Source organism: Electrona antarctica (assembly GCF_951216825.1).
Source record: "Electrona antarctica genome assembly, chromosome: 10".
Classification (NCBI taxonomy): Eukaryota; Metazoa; Chordata; class Actinopteri; order Myctophiformes; family Myctophidae; genus Electrona; species Electrona antarctica.
In genome coordinates, this window is record NC_136791.1 from 24,442,466 (window position 1) to 24,458,328 (window position 15,863).

At 42.2% G+C, this 15,863-nt stretch overlaps 2 protein-coding genes across 3 annotated transcripts in view; one reads left to right on the forward strand and one right to left on the reverse strand.

Moving 5' to 3' along the window:
• Nucleotides 1-3,694: 3,694 nt before the first annotated feature.
• cUnh10orf53 (chromosome Un C10orf53 homolog) lies at nt 3,695-4,771 on the forward strand (the record flags this gene model as incomplete). Its single annotated transcript, XM_079511867.1, has 3 exons — nt 3,695-3,788; nt 4,263-4,382; nt 4,707-4,771. 3 exons carry the CDS (start codon nt 3,695-3,697, stop codon nt 4,769-4,771), a joined length of 279 nt encoding a protein of 92 aa, XP_079367993.1.
• A 4,318-nt stretch (nt 4,772-9,089) lies between these two features.
• The window catches only part of ogdhl (oxoglutarate dehydrogenase L), a gene marked incomplete at its 3' end in the record, with an annotated part of 44,709 nt that continues 37,935 nt past the window's right edge, over nt 9,090-15,863 (reverse strand). For both annotated transcript variants that reach the window (XM_079512985.1, XM_079512984.1), the window contains 4 exons: nt 15,591-15,663; nt 15,029-15,192; nt 10,185-10,339; nt 9,090-9,213 (listed from right to left, as the gene is read on the reverse strand). In XM_079512985.1, coding sequence (XP_079369111.1) covers nt 9,090-9,213; nt 10,185-10,339; nt 15,029-15,192; nt 15,591-15,663 — 516 coding nt within the window. The remainder of the gene's footprint in view (nt 9,214-10,184; nt 10,340-15,028; nt 15,193-15,590; nt 15,664-15,863) is intronic.

Below are 15,863 nucleotides of genomic sequence, written 5' to 3' on the forward strand. Positions count from 1 at the left end.
TTGGCTAGTTGAAGTATTCAAAAATGTTTTTCAAAATAGTAAAAAAAAGTAGCAATAGCAAAGAAGTTTAGGGATAGTTTAGCGGTGACGAAAATGGAGCCCTAAATGTATTTGCCAGAAGTTGCAGATCTACAAGCTCACAATGCACCGTGTTGCAACACGTTGTCAACTTTTTAGGGTACCGGTTTTTATGGCTAATGTTACGCCCGGAATAGAGTTGTTGTTCAAGTGGTTTGTAAGTCACAGAGAAAGAGTATTTTAACTAGTGATTAGAATGATCTGTGAACATGTTTTGTGATATATTGCAAAATGTAGTTGGTAGACTATATTTAAAGTGTTGAAATAATTTATTAAAGTGATAAATATTTTGTGAAAAAAAGAGAATAATATAATATAATCTAATGTAATTTAACTTCTATTTGGTAACAAGGCAAAGGGGATTGTCACCGTTTGCTGTCGCAAGAAAAATAAAGAATAATAATATTCAATGTGAGGGTAGGCCTATTATACTACAACAGTAGTGCAAAGATATATATAAAAAGTTGAACTGAATGTATGACTCTATACAAGAAGTGATAAGCAAGATTTCTTGTATTGTTGTATTATTGTAAAGAAGAAGAAGAAAAAAAAACATTCCATGTGAAGTTGACGTTTATCAAGACATGTTTTTGCACTATAAAATGAGGTAAATCAACCTTGCATACAGTTGGAGGCCATCGATATTGTCCTTTTCTTTTTGCTGAGGTTTGCGTGATCTGCGCAAAAGGACAGTTAACCCATTTTGGGCGGGAACCCCTTTTGGTGTTTTAAACATTATGTTATAATTTAGTTATTGAAAAATAGCAGATCTACAAGCTCATAGCGCGCCACCGAGTGGCGCGCTACGAGCTTGTAGATCTGCTATTTTTGAAAAATCGTGAAAATATTTATTTCAGAAAACTGGAGGATTTAGAAGGATTTTTTTAAATTTTGAGGTCAGGCCTAAATGGGTCAAATAATAAGGGACAATATCGGTGGCACCCAACTGTAAGTGTGTTATGAAAGCAAACTGATGGTATGACAGACGGACATACAGAGAGACTTTATACTGATAGCGAAGAAATCACGTCATCAAGCCTCCTGGATGGTGAGGTCGTGGTTCCAGTGAGATCTGTGATAAATGAGCATTAACTATAACAAAGCTTTCTTGTAAAATGTGGATGGACACGCTGCATGCTGCTCTCTGAAAACTGCTGAAAGTGAAGTATTGCAATCTATGCAAATGTGACTGTCAGTTGTTTAGCCTCTAGAGAATATCATGGGCTCTATGCACACGTCATTTTGGAAAGAACTTGGGCACCTTCCCTATACTTCCTTCACAGGTGTTAGCGATGATACTAACGAAGGCTCTGTTCCATTCTGGTCAAACAGAGTCAGGGTGCTGCTATAGTGCTATATTGTGGTCTCATTGGAAACACTACTGCTACACCAGTGGGTCTCAAAGTGTTCCAAATGGCCCCATACGGGTCTGTAACTCTGAGAGAGTACAAATGGAACCAAATGGACCCTTACGGTTCCATTTGGTTCCATTTGTACACTATTTTATCGAGTTTATCATCAGTGCGATCAATGAAATTAAAAAGTTTGAGAACCACTGTACACTAAATGGAAAAGAGCCTTAAATAGTATCATTCGGTAGTAGGGAAGGGGGCCCAGAAAGAGTTATTCTGTGTGCATAGTTATAGCCCACTGGCTGTGTCTATACAGTACATGGTAACAAAACTAAATAACTGCAAAACTATGAGAAATAAAGAGAACCTACAGGTATAAGCTGAAATATGTGATTATACTGCTATATGCTGTTGTATGTCCTAGACTGGAAACTGTCCTCTACAAGAGCAGTAGGCTACAAATATAGAAACAACTGTGCAATTGTTAAGAAGGGACCATTTTGAGTATCTAAAGAATGTTTAAATGTGATCAGAAATGTGTAATTTTGTAAAATGAGTGATTCACAGAAAATATCAAGTTATTTATTTTTATATAAATAATGTTGTAGATTTGTGCAAAATATAAATTTTATTTAAGAGAATATAAAATGACCACTATATGTATTCATGGCTGTGACGGAAAATGAATGAATACAAGTTTAAATGTAACTCTGTTAATGTAATAAATATAATCATGACGCATACAGTGCTTGATATTTCATGCTTTCATCAATATGTGAATGTTGAGAGATAAGACAAATACCTGTCCACAAAACTAAGGAGGACTTCACCCATTGTCAACATATCTCTTTACACAAAATAATTGGTCCTCACTAATACTCATCATCATCATAAGTATCATTTTTGTCCACTCTGTGTCTGAGTCGAGAGGACTGTGGACAGTTCGCTCAGATCGGTGAACCAATATTATCCAGCGCAAGCTCCATGAGCTAGCATGCTGACTGGGCCAGGCTATAGCCTGGCCAAGCTCCATGCGCTAGCATGCTGACTGGGCCAGGCTATAGCCTGGCCAAGCTCCATGCGCTAGCAATGCATGCTGACTGGGCCAGGCTATAGCCTGGCCAAGCTCCATGCGCTAGCATGCTGACTGGGCCAGGCTATAGCCTGCCAGTGACATGATCCCCATCTGAAAATGTTGAGCCTGCCCCAGCCTGTGTGAGTCCTGGTCTAGAGGGGCGGGTGCTGGTGAAAACAGCCGGTGGATCCTATTGGTTCACAGATCCAAGTGCCCGCCACGCCCCCCTATACTCCGCCTCCCCTCCTCGGTAGAAAACAGCAGAGAACACTGACGTCACCAAATTTGGAGCTATACGCCCCTTTGCACTGTTATTGGTTAGCGAAATACAAGTTGACTTCCACTTCCCATGCCAGATTTTCCGATGGGTTTCCCCAGGCTTTTCTGTTTGAGCCGAATGCAAATGAAAATAGAAGCCTGGGTACCGAAGCTAGAAAATGTTTTGTGCCAGGGACTCCCAGAAGATTTGCGTTAAATGATTCAAGAATATAAATTATAATTCAAGAATATAAAAATTTAAAATATTTTCAAGATTTAAAAAAAAAATCACGTGCGTGTAAAGTTAGGGGCTCCTTTTATCTTGATGCCCATGAATGATGATGAAGTGCACCCACTTAAGTCATTTGACATTGACTTTGATGTACGAAAGAAATTTCGTCATAAAAAGTCCATAGACTTGGCCATACACATGACGTCACGGGCGGGACACACAAAGCCTGGCCTTGGCTTTGATCAAAAAGAGCAGACGTACAAGCTCGCAGCACGGCACGAAGTGGTGCACTGTGAGTTTGTACATCCGCGATGCCGGTGTGACGTCGCTTGCCAAAATAAACAGATCTAAGCTAACACATCATCACATCGCGGCACGTATTTAGCTTGTAGATCTGTTCCTTTTGGCCAGGTGCGATTGAGCGCCTTAAGCAACAGGGCAAAAGTAGTCTCAATCCCATAGCCCGAAGGGATGACTCCATTCCTTGAAGGGACAGCCCCAAGCGAGTTTTGGTCTAGTTGGTTTTCAGGCACAACCAACCCTCTGGTTCCACAGAGCCACAAAGATCAACAATGTCGTTGCCAAGCAACCAACAACCAAACGGACACCAAGCCGCTCCACCCGGGCTCAGTTACAAACTAGGAATACAGAGTAGTAGGCTAATATAGTGCATTAATGTCACCATCCTAGGTTACAACTATGCGTGGAAATGCACAGGTGACAGTGTGCTATGGACCGTATGAATCCTGTGGGCTCGTGAAGCACAGGACCTTCAGACTGGAGGGTCTGCAGGGTACAGTATCATTTGTCTTTTGTGTTCATCTTTTTATTCTAGCACGTGCTACGTGCAATAAGGGCTATGTGCAATAATTATGGTCATATCTAATGTTTTTTGTTCCTGCTCATTATTCCTTACTTATTTATTTAAATACTGCTCATATCTGCACTTACTACTGTACTTATTAATGTATCCTTACTGACATCTTTTGTGAGATTCGAAAACACTTTTCATTGTACTGTACATTGACAATAAATTGAAAAAAATTTAAACAAACACAAGAGGTTAGTTGTACATATTTGTAGCAAAGGCTTGTCAACAGAGGAACCCTCTACTTTGTCTTTGTGGTAAAAGCGGTGCTCAAACTTTCTTTTTTTCCCCCTGCCTTGATCTCCTTGAAAAAAAAACACAAAAAGTTTGAAAAAGGTTTGTGCCCGACAGCGACGATATGCACATTGTGCATTGAATTGTGTGTGTCTGGCTTTACAGCTTTGCTGAAGGAGCATGGACATCAGTTCATCTTAGAGGAAACAGCAGAATGGAACAAAGTTGAGCTTGTGGTCCACGGGGAGAGTGTTTACACCTGTGACATCAGACAGCTGGAGTTCGGTGAGTTTGGTTGGTACAGTATAGTCTAATTATGGTTTACTATCAGGTTCATAATGTTATAATGACCACAAATTGACCTTTTTTTATCTGCGAGAATGTGATTTAGTTGATCTTAGTTAGTCACTCCTTTTTTGTTCTATCTAACCCGAATCTCATTGCCGGAAATAGCCGCCCTTACAAAGCTCACAATGCATTGAGATGAGATGCATTGTGAGCTTGTAGCAATTTTGCAAATTATGTTTACCCCCAGAATAGGGACGCTCGAGTTCATGTGGTTAAGAGTTTGTTATTTCTCTAACAATCTGTTGATCTGTTTCCCAAAAGGCGGAGATGGTAAACTGGACCCTCGTTGCAAAGAAGCCGTTAGTGCTGTGGACGATGCTTACTGAAAATTAAAGAGTTGACCAATGTGGGGAACTGTGGGGGTTTTTAATGCCTGAGTGTGTAGGAGACAAAGGAAACAAAAAGATCTTGCACTGTCGCAGTTGATTAAAAACATTTTCTTTTTCATAATGCAACTCATAATGGTGGGTGAATTGGCTCCTGCTGGGTGTTTTTGGCTCCTTCTTGACAAAATCAATCCACTTTCTTTTGCAAACAAAACCGAAAGAACAGAGAGAACAGGGAACAGCAGCAGCCAATACAAGGAATGTTATTAAAACTAAAATAAATTATTGCTTTATTTGTTCAAGTAGACGAGTGTAAATGCATCAAGCTGTGCAGCCTTCAATACCCACATTTCAGTGCTCACCGACTGACTGTGGTCATAAGATTGTTATTCCGAACGGTTGTGCTACAGTATACATTCAGAAAAAGGAAAGGTACATCTCATTTATACATCACTAAAACGTAGGCTACTGATTTGTAACGTGGTTTATGGTTATACTTCTCTTAACTACTTTGTTTGAGCTTTGGCTGAGAAAGGTTGAACTTAACAGGAACAAAAATGTAATGCAGCATTTCTAAACACAGTAACCAAAAATACAGCGTGTGTTAAAGATGGAGTGCCACAATTTTTGTATTTTTCCAGTTTTTCATGTGTCTATGAGGTGACCGTACTTCATTAGACACCCTGAAGTCGTTTTTATGTGCAATGGTGTATTACCTTTGTATTTAGGGTTTCTTCCTGGAGGCTGAACCCTTGACAGTCAAACGGGCCAATGAAATAAACAGTAATATAGTGACATCACATTATCAGCCCCTCCCCCTTTATCAGACAACTACAGCTGTGGGTGCGGCTTCAGTTCAGGTGGATCACCACCCATCAGGCAAACCAGGCATACTTAATGAACTGGTGGGTGTGTCCACATACAAGCATGATTTCAACAAATACTGTACGCTTTTTGGAAAAAGTTGTTCCTCCTTATATTATAATAATACCTGATGATCATGTTTTAGGGTGGGAAAAACATTGTGGGACTCCATCTTTAAGTGGCCGGGGATTTTCACATGTTAACCTCAACTCACTATTCATGAATGCTTCCCTCAACTAGACACACTGATGACAGACAAACAGAGCTCGCTGCTAAAACTGTGTGGAAGCAATTTTAGAGTTTAGAAAACAAACTGCACTTCAGAACCAATCCAAAGTCTTTTAGAGTGGACATTCATATTGGGACGGTGACATGACCACTTTTCAAAGAAGTATAGGTTCACAGAGAGTCCAAGAAAACGAGACTTTTTGTGTGTTACTTACTGCTGACCCTGTCCGAACAAACTTCGGATGACGTTTGAAGTGTGCAACCCGCTTTAGCGGCCATTCTTACTGTCGTTTTAGCAACTGTGTTGAATTGTTTAACTCACAAGACGCAACAGTAGGTCATTAAACCTAGCGTTCCTATTTGTGAAAATAGCAATTATTATCTTTTTCATGTGTGGCGACTAGCTAAAATAGCCAATCTACAAGCTCACAATGTGAGTTTGTAGTTCAGCTATTCCTTCTCGCTAGTTGTGGTACACACACTACACAGAGATGAAATAAATAACATTTGAAATCATTGAGGTGTATGAATCAACATGCAAACCGGCTGGAGTGCACGCTCATTTTATTCATCCGGCTGCTTACAGTGCGTGTTTTGGCCAGAACCTTCATCAGAGAAAGTTACTCTGATGAAGGCTCTGGACTTCTGAGAATAAAATAAATGTGTTCTTGAGTCTTGAGCCAACTGTCTTGCATCTTCATCCATTTTATTGGAGTGACGGTATTTCCATCTCTGTGTTGTTGTTTTTTTTGTATTGACTGTTAGCCGAGCACTATACAGCGGCCAAGGAAGCGAACAGAGGAAGCGCACCTGCTCCACGGTTAACTAAAGGAAGCCTAATGTATGCTTCAACAACATGGTTGCCTCTAAATTCAGTGGTTCTGAAACAATTATATAAATTATAGAACTCATTCTTATCTTAGAGTATCTCTCTCTAAAGTAACTAAGTACATTGACTGTGTACTTACAAGTACTGTACAGTACTACAGTACTTACAAGTACTGTGCTTAAGTACAATTTTGAGGTATTTTTACTTTACTGGATAATTTCCAGTTTTCACTACTTTTACTTCCACCACATCTCAGAGGCAAATTTTGTATACACTACAATTATTTGAAAAGTTTAGTTACTTGTTAATAACTATTATTACAAAACATACATTAACGACTTCAGCCCTATATACATTTCGGCCATTTTCAAATGGCCGATCTACAAGTTCACAATGTACAATTGCCCGACAGCAACAATCTGTAACAACATTCACAATCATTATTCAAGTATTCGTGTTACGTTAACATTGTGCATCTATCTAGTATCTTCCACTAGTCATTTGTAAAAAACACATTCTAGAACATATATTCTTTAAACTAAATATCTGCATAGAGAGGCAATGGAGCAGGGGCGGGTTTCAGTATATAAGCAGCCCCACAGGGTAGCATCTCTATCATGACAATCTAACTTCATAAAATCCGATGTTTCTATATGAGAAACATTTTGGAGGCTCACAGCAGCGCTCCGTTATAGACCGGGATCAGAAAACTGAAAAACAAGTTGACCATGCAGTCGACTGAGGTATAGGGAACTGAGCCACTCTACCAAATGGCACACCAAGAAAATAACTTAATACAGTTACTACTACTAATTAAATTAAGTGTCGGTTTAGGGAGGAAAAGGACAGAATAAGAAGATACTGTAGATGATTAGACACACAACTTCTGTTGGCACGAAGTGCTGAAGGGCATTTGGCGGGGAACAGCCACGGTAATGGAGGTAGGCACTAGGTAGACTACAGTACTGTGACACTACAGCCATTCAAACTACAAGTTCACAATGTTCAGGAGTCTAGCTACACTTGGGCAAATAAAATTACGTGTTACTTAACTATAAATTATGGCAGGTTAAGTGAGTTACACTCCAACGAGTGTCACAAACTACTGTAGGTAGACACATGCCTGTGTCTTGCATGTACAGTTCAGTGCAGTAATAATAATAGTAATAATTATGGCTCTTTTCGACTAACGATGTGAACCGTGGCGTGAAACCTACAGTATGTCATGGGTTCTGGTTTTGTAACGATGCACTACTACGGCTACTGTAACGATGCACTACTACGGCTACTGTAACGATGCACTACTACGGCTACTGTAACGATGCACTACTACGGCTACTGTAACGATGCACTACTACGGCTACTGTAACGATGCACTACTACGGCTACTGTAACGATGCACTACTACGGCTACTGTAACGATGCACTACTACGGCTACTGTAACGATGCACTACTACGGCTACTGTAACGATGCACTACTACGGCTACTGTAACGATGCACTACTACGGCTACTGTAACGATGCACTACTACGGCTACTGTAACGATGCACTACTACGGCTACTGTAACGATGCACTACTACGGCTACTGTAACGATGCACTACTACGGCTACTGTAACGATGCACTACTACGGCTACTGTAACGATGCACTACTACGGCTACTGTAACGATGCACTACTACGGCTACTGTAACGATGCACTACTACGGCTACTGTAACGATGCACTACTACGGCTACTGTAACGATGCACTACTACGGCTACTGTAACGATGCACTACTACGGCTACTGTAACGATGCACTACTACGGCTACTGTAACGATGCACTACTACGGCTACTGTAACGATGCACTACTACGGCTACTGTAACGATGCACTACTACGGCTACTGTAACGATGCACTACTACGGCTACTGTAACGATGCACTACTACGGCTACTGCTTCCAATAACCTCGTTAACGATGTAACGATGCACTACTACGGCTACTGCTTCCAATAACCTCCTTTTGGACCTGCTCATTACCCTGAGTTATGGAAACGTGGAACTCAGAACATAATACTGATTAGACTCTAAGCTCAGTGAGATTTCAAAACGGCAATTTTAACTTTTTTTTATGATGTTCCTCCCCTTTGGGTTTGCCTCTGGTTATAATCGAGAGACACCATCACAGGGTTGCGGAAGGTTTCTGCTTAAAGAAAGTTTTGTGAATTTACCCTTCATAGTGGATAAGAGCCACAGCAGAACTCAAAGAAGACCTTGCTAGTTTATTTTTAAATACATTTAAATGTTGTGCCTACGAGTGTGCAGCCTTTTTCTTTTCTTTACCAAGGCCAGAAGCACCTCCTCACCAATACTGGTGTGCGCCCCATCTTCTCCTGTTTGTTTACTGGGGCATTTAGAAGTGTCTGCCCTGGAAGGCGTGGAGGTTGAAAGCGGCGTCCATGAACCTCTTCAGCTCGTTGAGGTGGGTGGACCTGTTCCCCGTGGCGGGGGCCGCTGCCGGGTCTCGCCCCACGTACCTAGAGGAGAGGGATTCAACACGGTCAGTACTGTCTCGCCCCACGTACCTAGAGGAGAGGAGAGGGATTCAACACGGTCAGTACTGTCTCGACCCATGTACCTAGAGGAGAGGAGAGGGATTCAACACGGTCAGTACTGTCTCGACCCATGTACCTAGAGGAGAGGAGAGGGATTCAACACGGTCAGTACTGTCTCGACCCATGTACCTAGAGGAGAGGAGAGGGATTCAACACGGTCAGTACTGTCTCGACCCATGTACCTAGAGGAGAGGAGAGGGATTCAACACGGTCAGTACTGTCTCGACCCATGTACCTAGAGGAGAGGAGAGGGATTCAACACGGTCAGTACTGTCTCGACCCATGTACCTAGAGGAGAGGGATTCAACACGGTCAGTACTGTCTCGACCCATGTACCTAGAGGAGAGGAGAGGGATTCAACACGGTCAGTACTGTCTAGACCCATGTACCTAGAGGAGAGGAGAGGGATTCAACACGGTCAGTACTGTCTCGACCCATGTACCTAGAGGAGAGGAGAGGGATTCAACACGGTCAGTACTGTCTCGACCCATGTACCTAGAGGAGAGAAGAGGGATTCAACACGGTCAGTACTGCACAGCACAACGCATTGCAGGCAAATTACATTTCATGTTTAATGCTCCATGGACGTTTTCAGGATAAAGTCCTTCTTCGTTTGTCTAACTCTACAGAGAATCCTTACCAAACGGGACTCTTATTGGCTAAAGTGAGGAACCTTACCAAACAGGTCTGTTACTGGCTACAGAACACTGAGGATCCTTACCAAACAGGTCTGTTATTGGCTACAGAACACTGAGGATCCTTACCAGATGGGTCTGTTATTGGCTACAGAACACTGAGGATCCTTACCAGATGGGTCTGTTATTGGCTACAGAACACTGAGGATCCTTACCAGATGGGTCTGTTACTGGCTACAGAACACTGAGGATCCTTACCAGATGGGTCTGTTATCGTCCAGCACGGTGAGGAAGCGCGGGCGGATGTAGTCGTAGTAGCCCATGTTCTTGTGTTCCTCCTGACACCAGAGCAGCTCAGCGTGGTGGTACCTCTCCACCTCGGACCGGACCAGGTCAAACGGGAACGGCGAGATCTGGACAAAAAAAACAAAAAGTACGGCAGAATGTGTATCGGACCATCTGAATGCTTACACCTGAGACCAGATTCTACAAAAGTCTTCTAAAAGGTTTTCTGAAAAAACTATGTTTCTTTATTGGTGGTTCTCAAACTTTTTCATGTCATAGGAACCCCAGTATTATCTTTATTTGGCCGCGGACCCCCATCTGAAAATAGCTTTGTTCCAGGGACCCCCCCAGAAGCAAATACTTTCGCTATTAAAGAACATATATTAAAAAAAACCTCAATAGCTAAAGTTTAAAATAATGGTTAAAAGCTACAGTGACACAGCTGCGTTCCAGGTCTTAATGGGTGAAGACCTGAGGCCCATTCTATAAGGGCCTTAAATGAGCAGTTCTCACACTTTCGTGCCGCACTGCGAGCTTGTACAGACAGGACAGACAGGCAGAAAAGGAAGGGAACACAACCGTACATCTGCCATTTTTGAATAACCAACGTCTAAAATCTAAAATGACATGGATACTCTCCCGGTTTTATGACATTGCATGTCATATCCTATCCTACTAGAACAGATCCCATTTTATAGGATAGGACCATTTGGCATACATTTCCATCAATTTCTGTGCTGTGTGCATTAGCATTATTGTGCACTCTCACTCAATTAAGACTTGTGGGTGGAAAATGTTCTCAGTGGTTGACCAATCGATCCGAACTCGCACACCGTCGGGCATTGACCAGTCAGTCCATTGGCATATGAAAGGAGCGAGGAAGGTGATTCATCACCGTTTTCAAAGTTAAGCGGTTTTATTAGCATTTCTGAGAACATTTCCACTCAATTAAGATGGCTGTGGGTGGAGACAGACAGTGGGGGAGACTGCTGGGCGCTGTGCCAGGGTTAATTAATAGAGCGGTGTTTCCACATGAGTCTAATTCACTAACCTCGCATCACCAGACTTTCCACCACGGAGCTAAGCCTGGTAGTCATTCCAATCTGGCCTGTGTGATACGGTCTAAGTCAGTGGTTCCCAAACTTTGTCACGTCAAGGACCCCCTAATTGACACTAATTATGCCAGGGACCCCCATAAGAGAAGACTTTTACGTCTCTAGCAGTGATTCTCAACCCGTTTAATTTCAAGGACCCCCCAGTTTGACCTGCCTTAGGCTAAGGACCCCCATTTAATGTCATTTCCATCTCTGGGACCCCAAATTTATATTGTAAAATCAATGTTAATTTAAGAGTTACAGGGCAGTATTATGCGTGTCTTAAGTACCAGGTCTTATTACTTAACTTAAGACCTGGAGGCGTGATCAATGCCATTTGGCTATTCTGAGTCGCCAAACAGCATTGACCACGCCTCCAGGTCTTAAGTTAAGTAATAAGACCTGGTACTTAAGACACCCATAATACTGCCCACAGACTCATAAGGGTCCATTTGCTTCCAAACTATCATTTAGCTGGGGACCTCCTGGAACTCCCCCAAGGACCCCTGGGGGTCCCCGGACCCCACTTTGGGAACCACTGGTCTAAGCCACGCCTACTGGTTGGTGGTTCCGGTTCTTTGGCGGCACTTTGTTTTTGTTCCCCCAATCACCAGTTAATTGCTGAATAGAATATAACTACTAGTTTCGTCTTGCCAGGTGCTGCGAGTTGAAATAAACGATGCATATACCAAACACACAATTTATATTAGATAAACTACATCACATCAAAAAGGTTTTATTGAGTAGGCCCTAAAGTTATGATGCCCTTGATCGCGAGTTATCGGAGTTATTTTGGTATTTTGGTTCCGACCATTGGTTCCGGTCGCCTGAGGACTAACCAGTGACTACAACAAGTTCTTTCCACTCCCGACCGGATCAGAAACCCGTAAATGGTATTTATCCCATGCAGGCGGCTAATTCAGTGGTTCTCAAAGTGGGGTCCTTTGAAAGGGGTCCCAGGGGCTTTCCCAGCAAAACGAATGATAGATAACAGTATCTATCCATCTATCCATCTATCCATCTATCCATCTATCCATCCATCCATCCATCCATCTATCCATCTATCTATCTATCGTTTGACAGTGTACACATGGAACCGAATGGTACACTGTCAAGAGTTATGGGGGTCTGTGGCCTAAATGTATAGCCATTAGCCAGGGGTGTCCAAACCTTTTTCAAAGGGGGACAGATTAGAAAATTAGAAAAGCCAAGAGCCAACTTGGCAACTACCTATCATATAATGTCCTTTCGGACAATAATTAAGTCACATGTGTTGTGAACAAAACACAAATAACTCATTCTTTTTTTCATCCTCATTTCATAATGAATGTAATCTGATTTGCAAGATAAAATAGTAAAAGAAAATGTCACACACACTGACCACAACAAAGCCATACACAACCACTGGATTAATACAATAATCAGATTTGCAAGATACAATAGTACTGGTACGTTAGCTAAATGTTACCACTTGAACTGAAAAATGAAGAGACTACTTAATCAACTTTCCCGAAGCCCACAGTATTATTTTGTGCAACCTGTGAGCAGAGCAGCAGCCTAAAGTATTTGTATTCATTGCCTCAGCAGGTATGCTGAGCCACGTTGAGGGTTTTAGTCTGAAGTTGTCACTTATATTATACTCTTATTATTAACGTGGTTGTTGTACGCTGCAGTTTAGAGGAAATAAGGTGAGAACGGTATTATTGTTGTTACTGTATATAGATGTTGATATTTTTCGTTTTTAAAAAGGCCAAAATACTCCTCCCACGTGCGCTCGTGGGAGGAGGGGCACGAGCTGTCAATCTTGCTTTGGAGCCTGTGGACTATTCCCTTCGCCCCTGTTTTAATGAGTCAATATCCAACATATCTATCAAATAAATAAACTACACAACAGAAAACTGGCACTGCACACAGCCAACAGATAAGTCTGTTGGCCCACACACACACACACACACACACACACACACACACACACACACACACACACACACACACACACACACACACACACACACACACACACACACACACACACACACACACACACACACACACACACACACACACACACACACACACACACACACACACACACACACACACACACACACACACACAGCAGAGAGAGAGCTGGCTCAGTGGTGGAAAGTTATAAAAGGGCTTTGATTTAAACGCATAGCAAGCAGCGGACCCAGCAAGGCTGGACTATACATAGCTTACATAGACTTGGTGCACCAATATGTACAGTATGTGTATGTGTGTGTGTGTGTGTGTGTGTGTGGGGGGGGGGGGGGGGGGGGGGGTTGGGGAGGGGGGATTTAATTACCAAACAGTCTCATCAATTGTGTCAGCATTGCAACAACCTTTTATACAGTTCTCATGCATTTTTCTCCTCAGCCAGTTGATCGATCTAAAAAGGGTTGAAGCTGGTGGGGGGGTGTAAAGGCGGGAGTCGAACCCACGGCACACTGCCAGACTGGATTACCAGCCAAGGTGCCTGGACCGCTGAGCCACGTGCGGCCCAGGCTTATAAGCTTTTTTTTTATTTAGCATTTTTTGCTAAATTAAAAAGTGGCAGTAGTACTTTGCTACTACTTTGCTAGTAGTGGCAGTTGCGCGGTCCCACGTATCAGCCAAGATGGTAAGATGTTCATGTGTTCTCCTGAGGCGTGGACCACAGCTGTGATTTGTGTTGGAAAACGAGGAGACGAGCGCTGCCTTTGTAAGGTCCAATGGAGACTGGGACCAGAAGAATCAACTTCTAGCCTTTGTAAGGTTCAATGGAGACTGGGACCAGAAGAATCAACTTCTAGCCTTTGTAAGGTCCAATGGAGACTGGGACCAGAAGAATCAACTTCTAGCCTTTGTAAGGTCCAATGGAGACTGGGACCAGAAGAATCAACTTCTAGCCTTTGTAAGGTCCAATGGAGACTGGGACCAGAAGAATCAACTTTTAGCCTTTGTAAGGTCCGTCCAATGGAGACTGGGGACCAGAATAATCAACTTCTAGCCTTTGTAAGGTCCAATGGAGACTGGGGACCAGAATAATCAACTTCTAGCCTTTGTAAGGTCCAATGGAGACTGGGACCAGAAGAATCAACTTCTAGCGTTACAAAGTGCCCACATCATACACAGTGGTGGAAAAAGTACTCAATTGTTTTACTTAAGTAAAAGTACTAATACTGCAATTTAGAACTACTTCGTTACAAGTAAAAGTACAGACTTTACAATGTACTTGAGTAAAAGTACAAAAGTATCGGCATCAAAATGTACTTAAAGTACTAAAAGTACTCATATTGCAGAATGTCCCATTGCACAAGTTCAAAATGTGTACAAAATCTATTGAAAATAGCAGATCTACAAGCTCACAATGCGTCGCAACGTGACGCATTGTGAGCTTGTAGATCGGCTATTTTCAAGTGGCCGAAATGTATAGGGTTGAAGTGGTTAATGTATGTTTTCTAATCAAAATTAAAATCTCCAAAGTAACTAGTAACTAAAGTTTTCAAATAATTGTAGTGGAGTAAAAGTAAAAAATCTGGCTCCGAGATGTACAGTGGAGTAGAAATAAAAGTATTGGAAATTGGAAATACTCAAGTAAAGTACAAATACCTCAAAATTGTACTTAAGTACAGTACTTAAGTAAAAGTACTTAGTTACTTTCCACCACTGGTGTCAAGTTGCTCTGTCATCATGACAGGGATTTCATTTTTTTTGTCATACCTGTTCCAGTCTGATAATGGCGACGCTTCTCTCCAGGTTCTGCAGCTTCCTCTCCTTAGCCAATTCATAGTAGACCTTCCCCGTACAGAAGATCACCCTCTTCACCTGGCCCGGGTTCTCACCTGCAAGGCCCTGGTCTGGGATCAGTCTCCTGAACGATGTGCCTGCAGGAATCATCAGAATTTAGGGCTTTAGGGTTTGGCTAAAGGGCCTTTCTGTGTTCTCTTCTCTCTTCAAGAGATATTTGAGAGTACAGTGAGGAAGCAGGGCCTCAAAAACACCCGAGACCCAAACCACATCCTCCATAAGGAATATGAGTTGATGCCGTCTGGCAGACGGTACAGATCACCATACTGTAAGCTCAACAGATATAAATTATCTTTTGTTCCACTGTCAATCAAAGCACTCAATAACAGATAACTAACTACTGGGAGGAACGGGGAAGACCTTATGATGGGAGAGTGCAATACTGCAATACTTGAACCTTGATATATTTGCACATTGACTAAAATAACTGTGACTAAAATAACAGTTTGTAGAAGACACGATGTGGAAGCTGTACCTGTGGCGAGCTCGTCAAAGCTGGCCCGCGCCTCAGGATGCCTCAGCAGAGATTTGGGAGTGAAAATGATCAGCTGTAGAATAAAGAAAAAGAAAAAAAGAAAGTCGAAAGTTTACACCAACTACAGTATAACAAACAACAGATTGTTTCCATCATCCGTGTCTTCATTATGTGCTGTGGAACCGTCCTCCAGGGATAAAAGCTTTATCCACTTTCACGCTAATTTGTTGCCATCATATAACACAATGCAACGCCGACATCGGGGAGAAACAA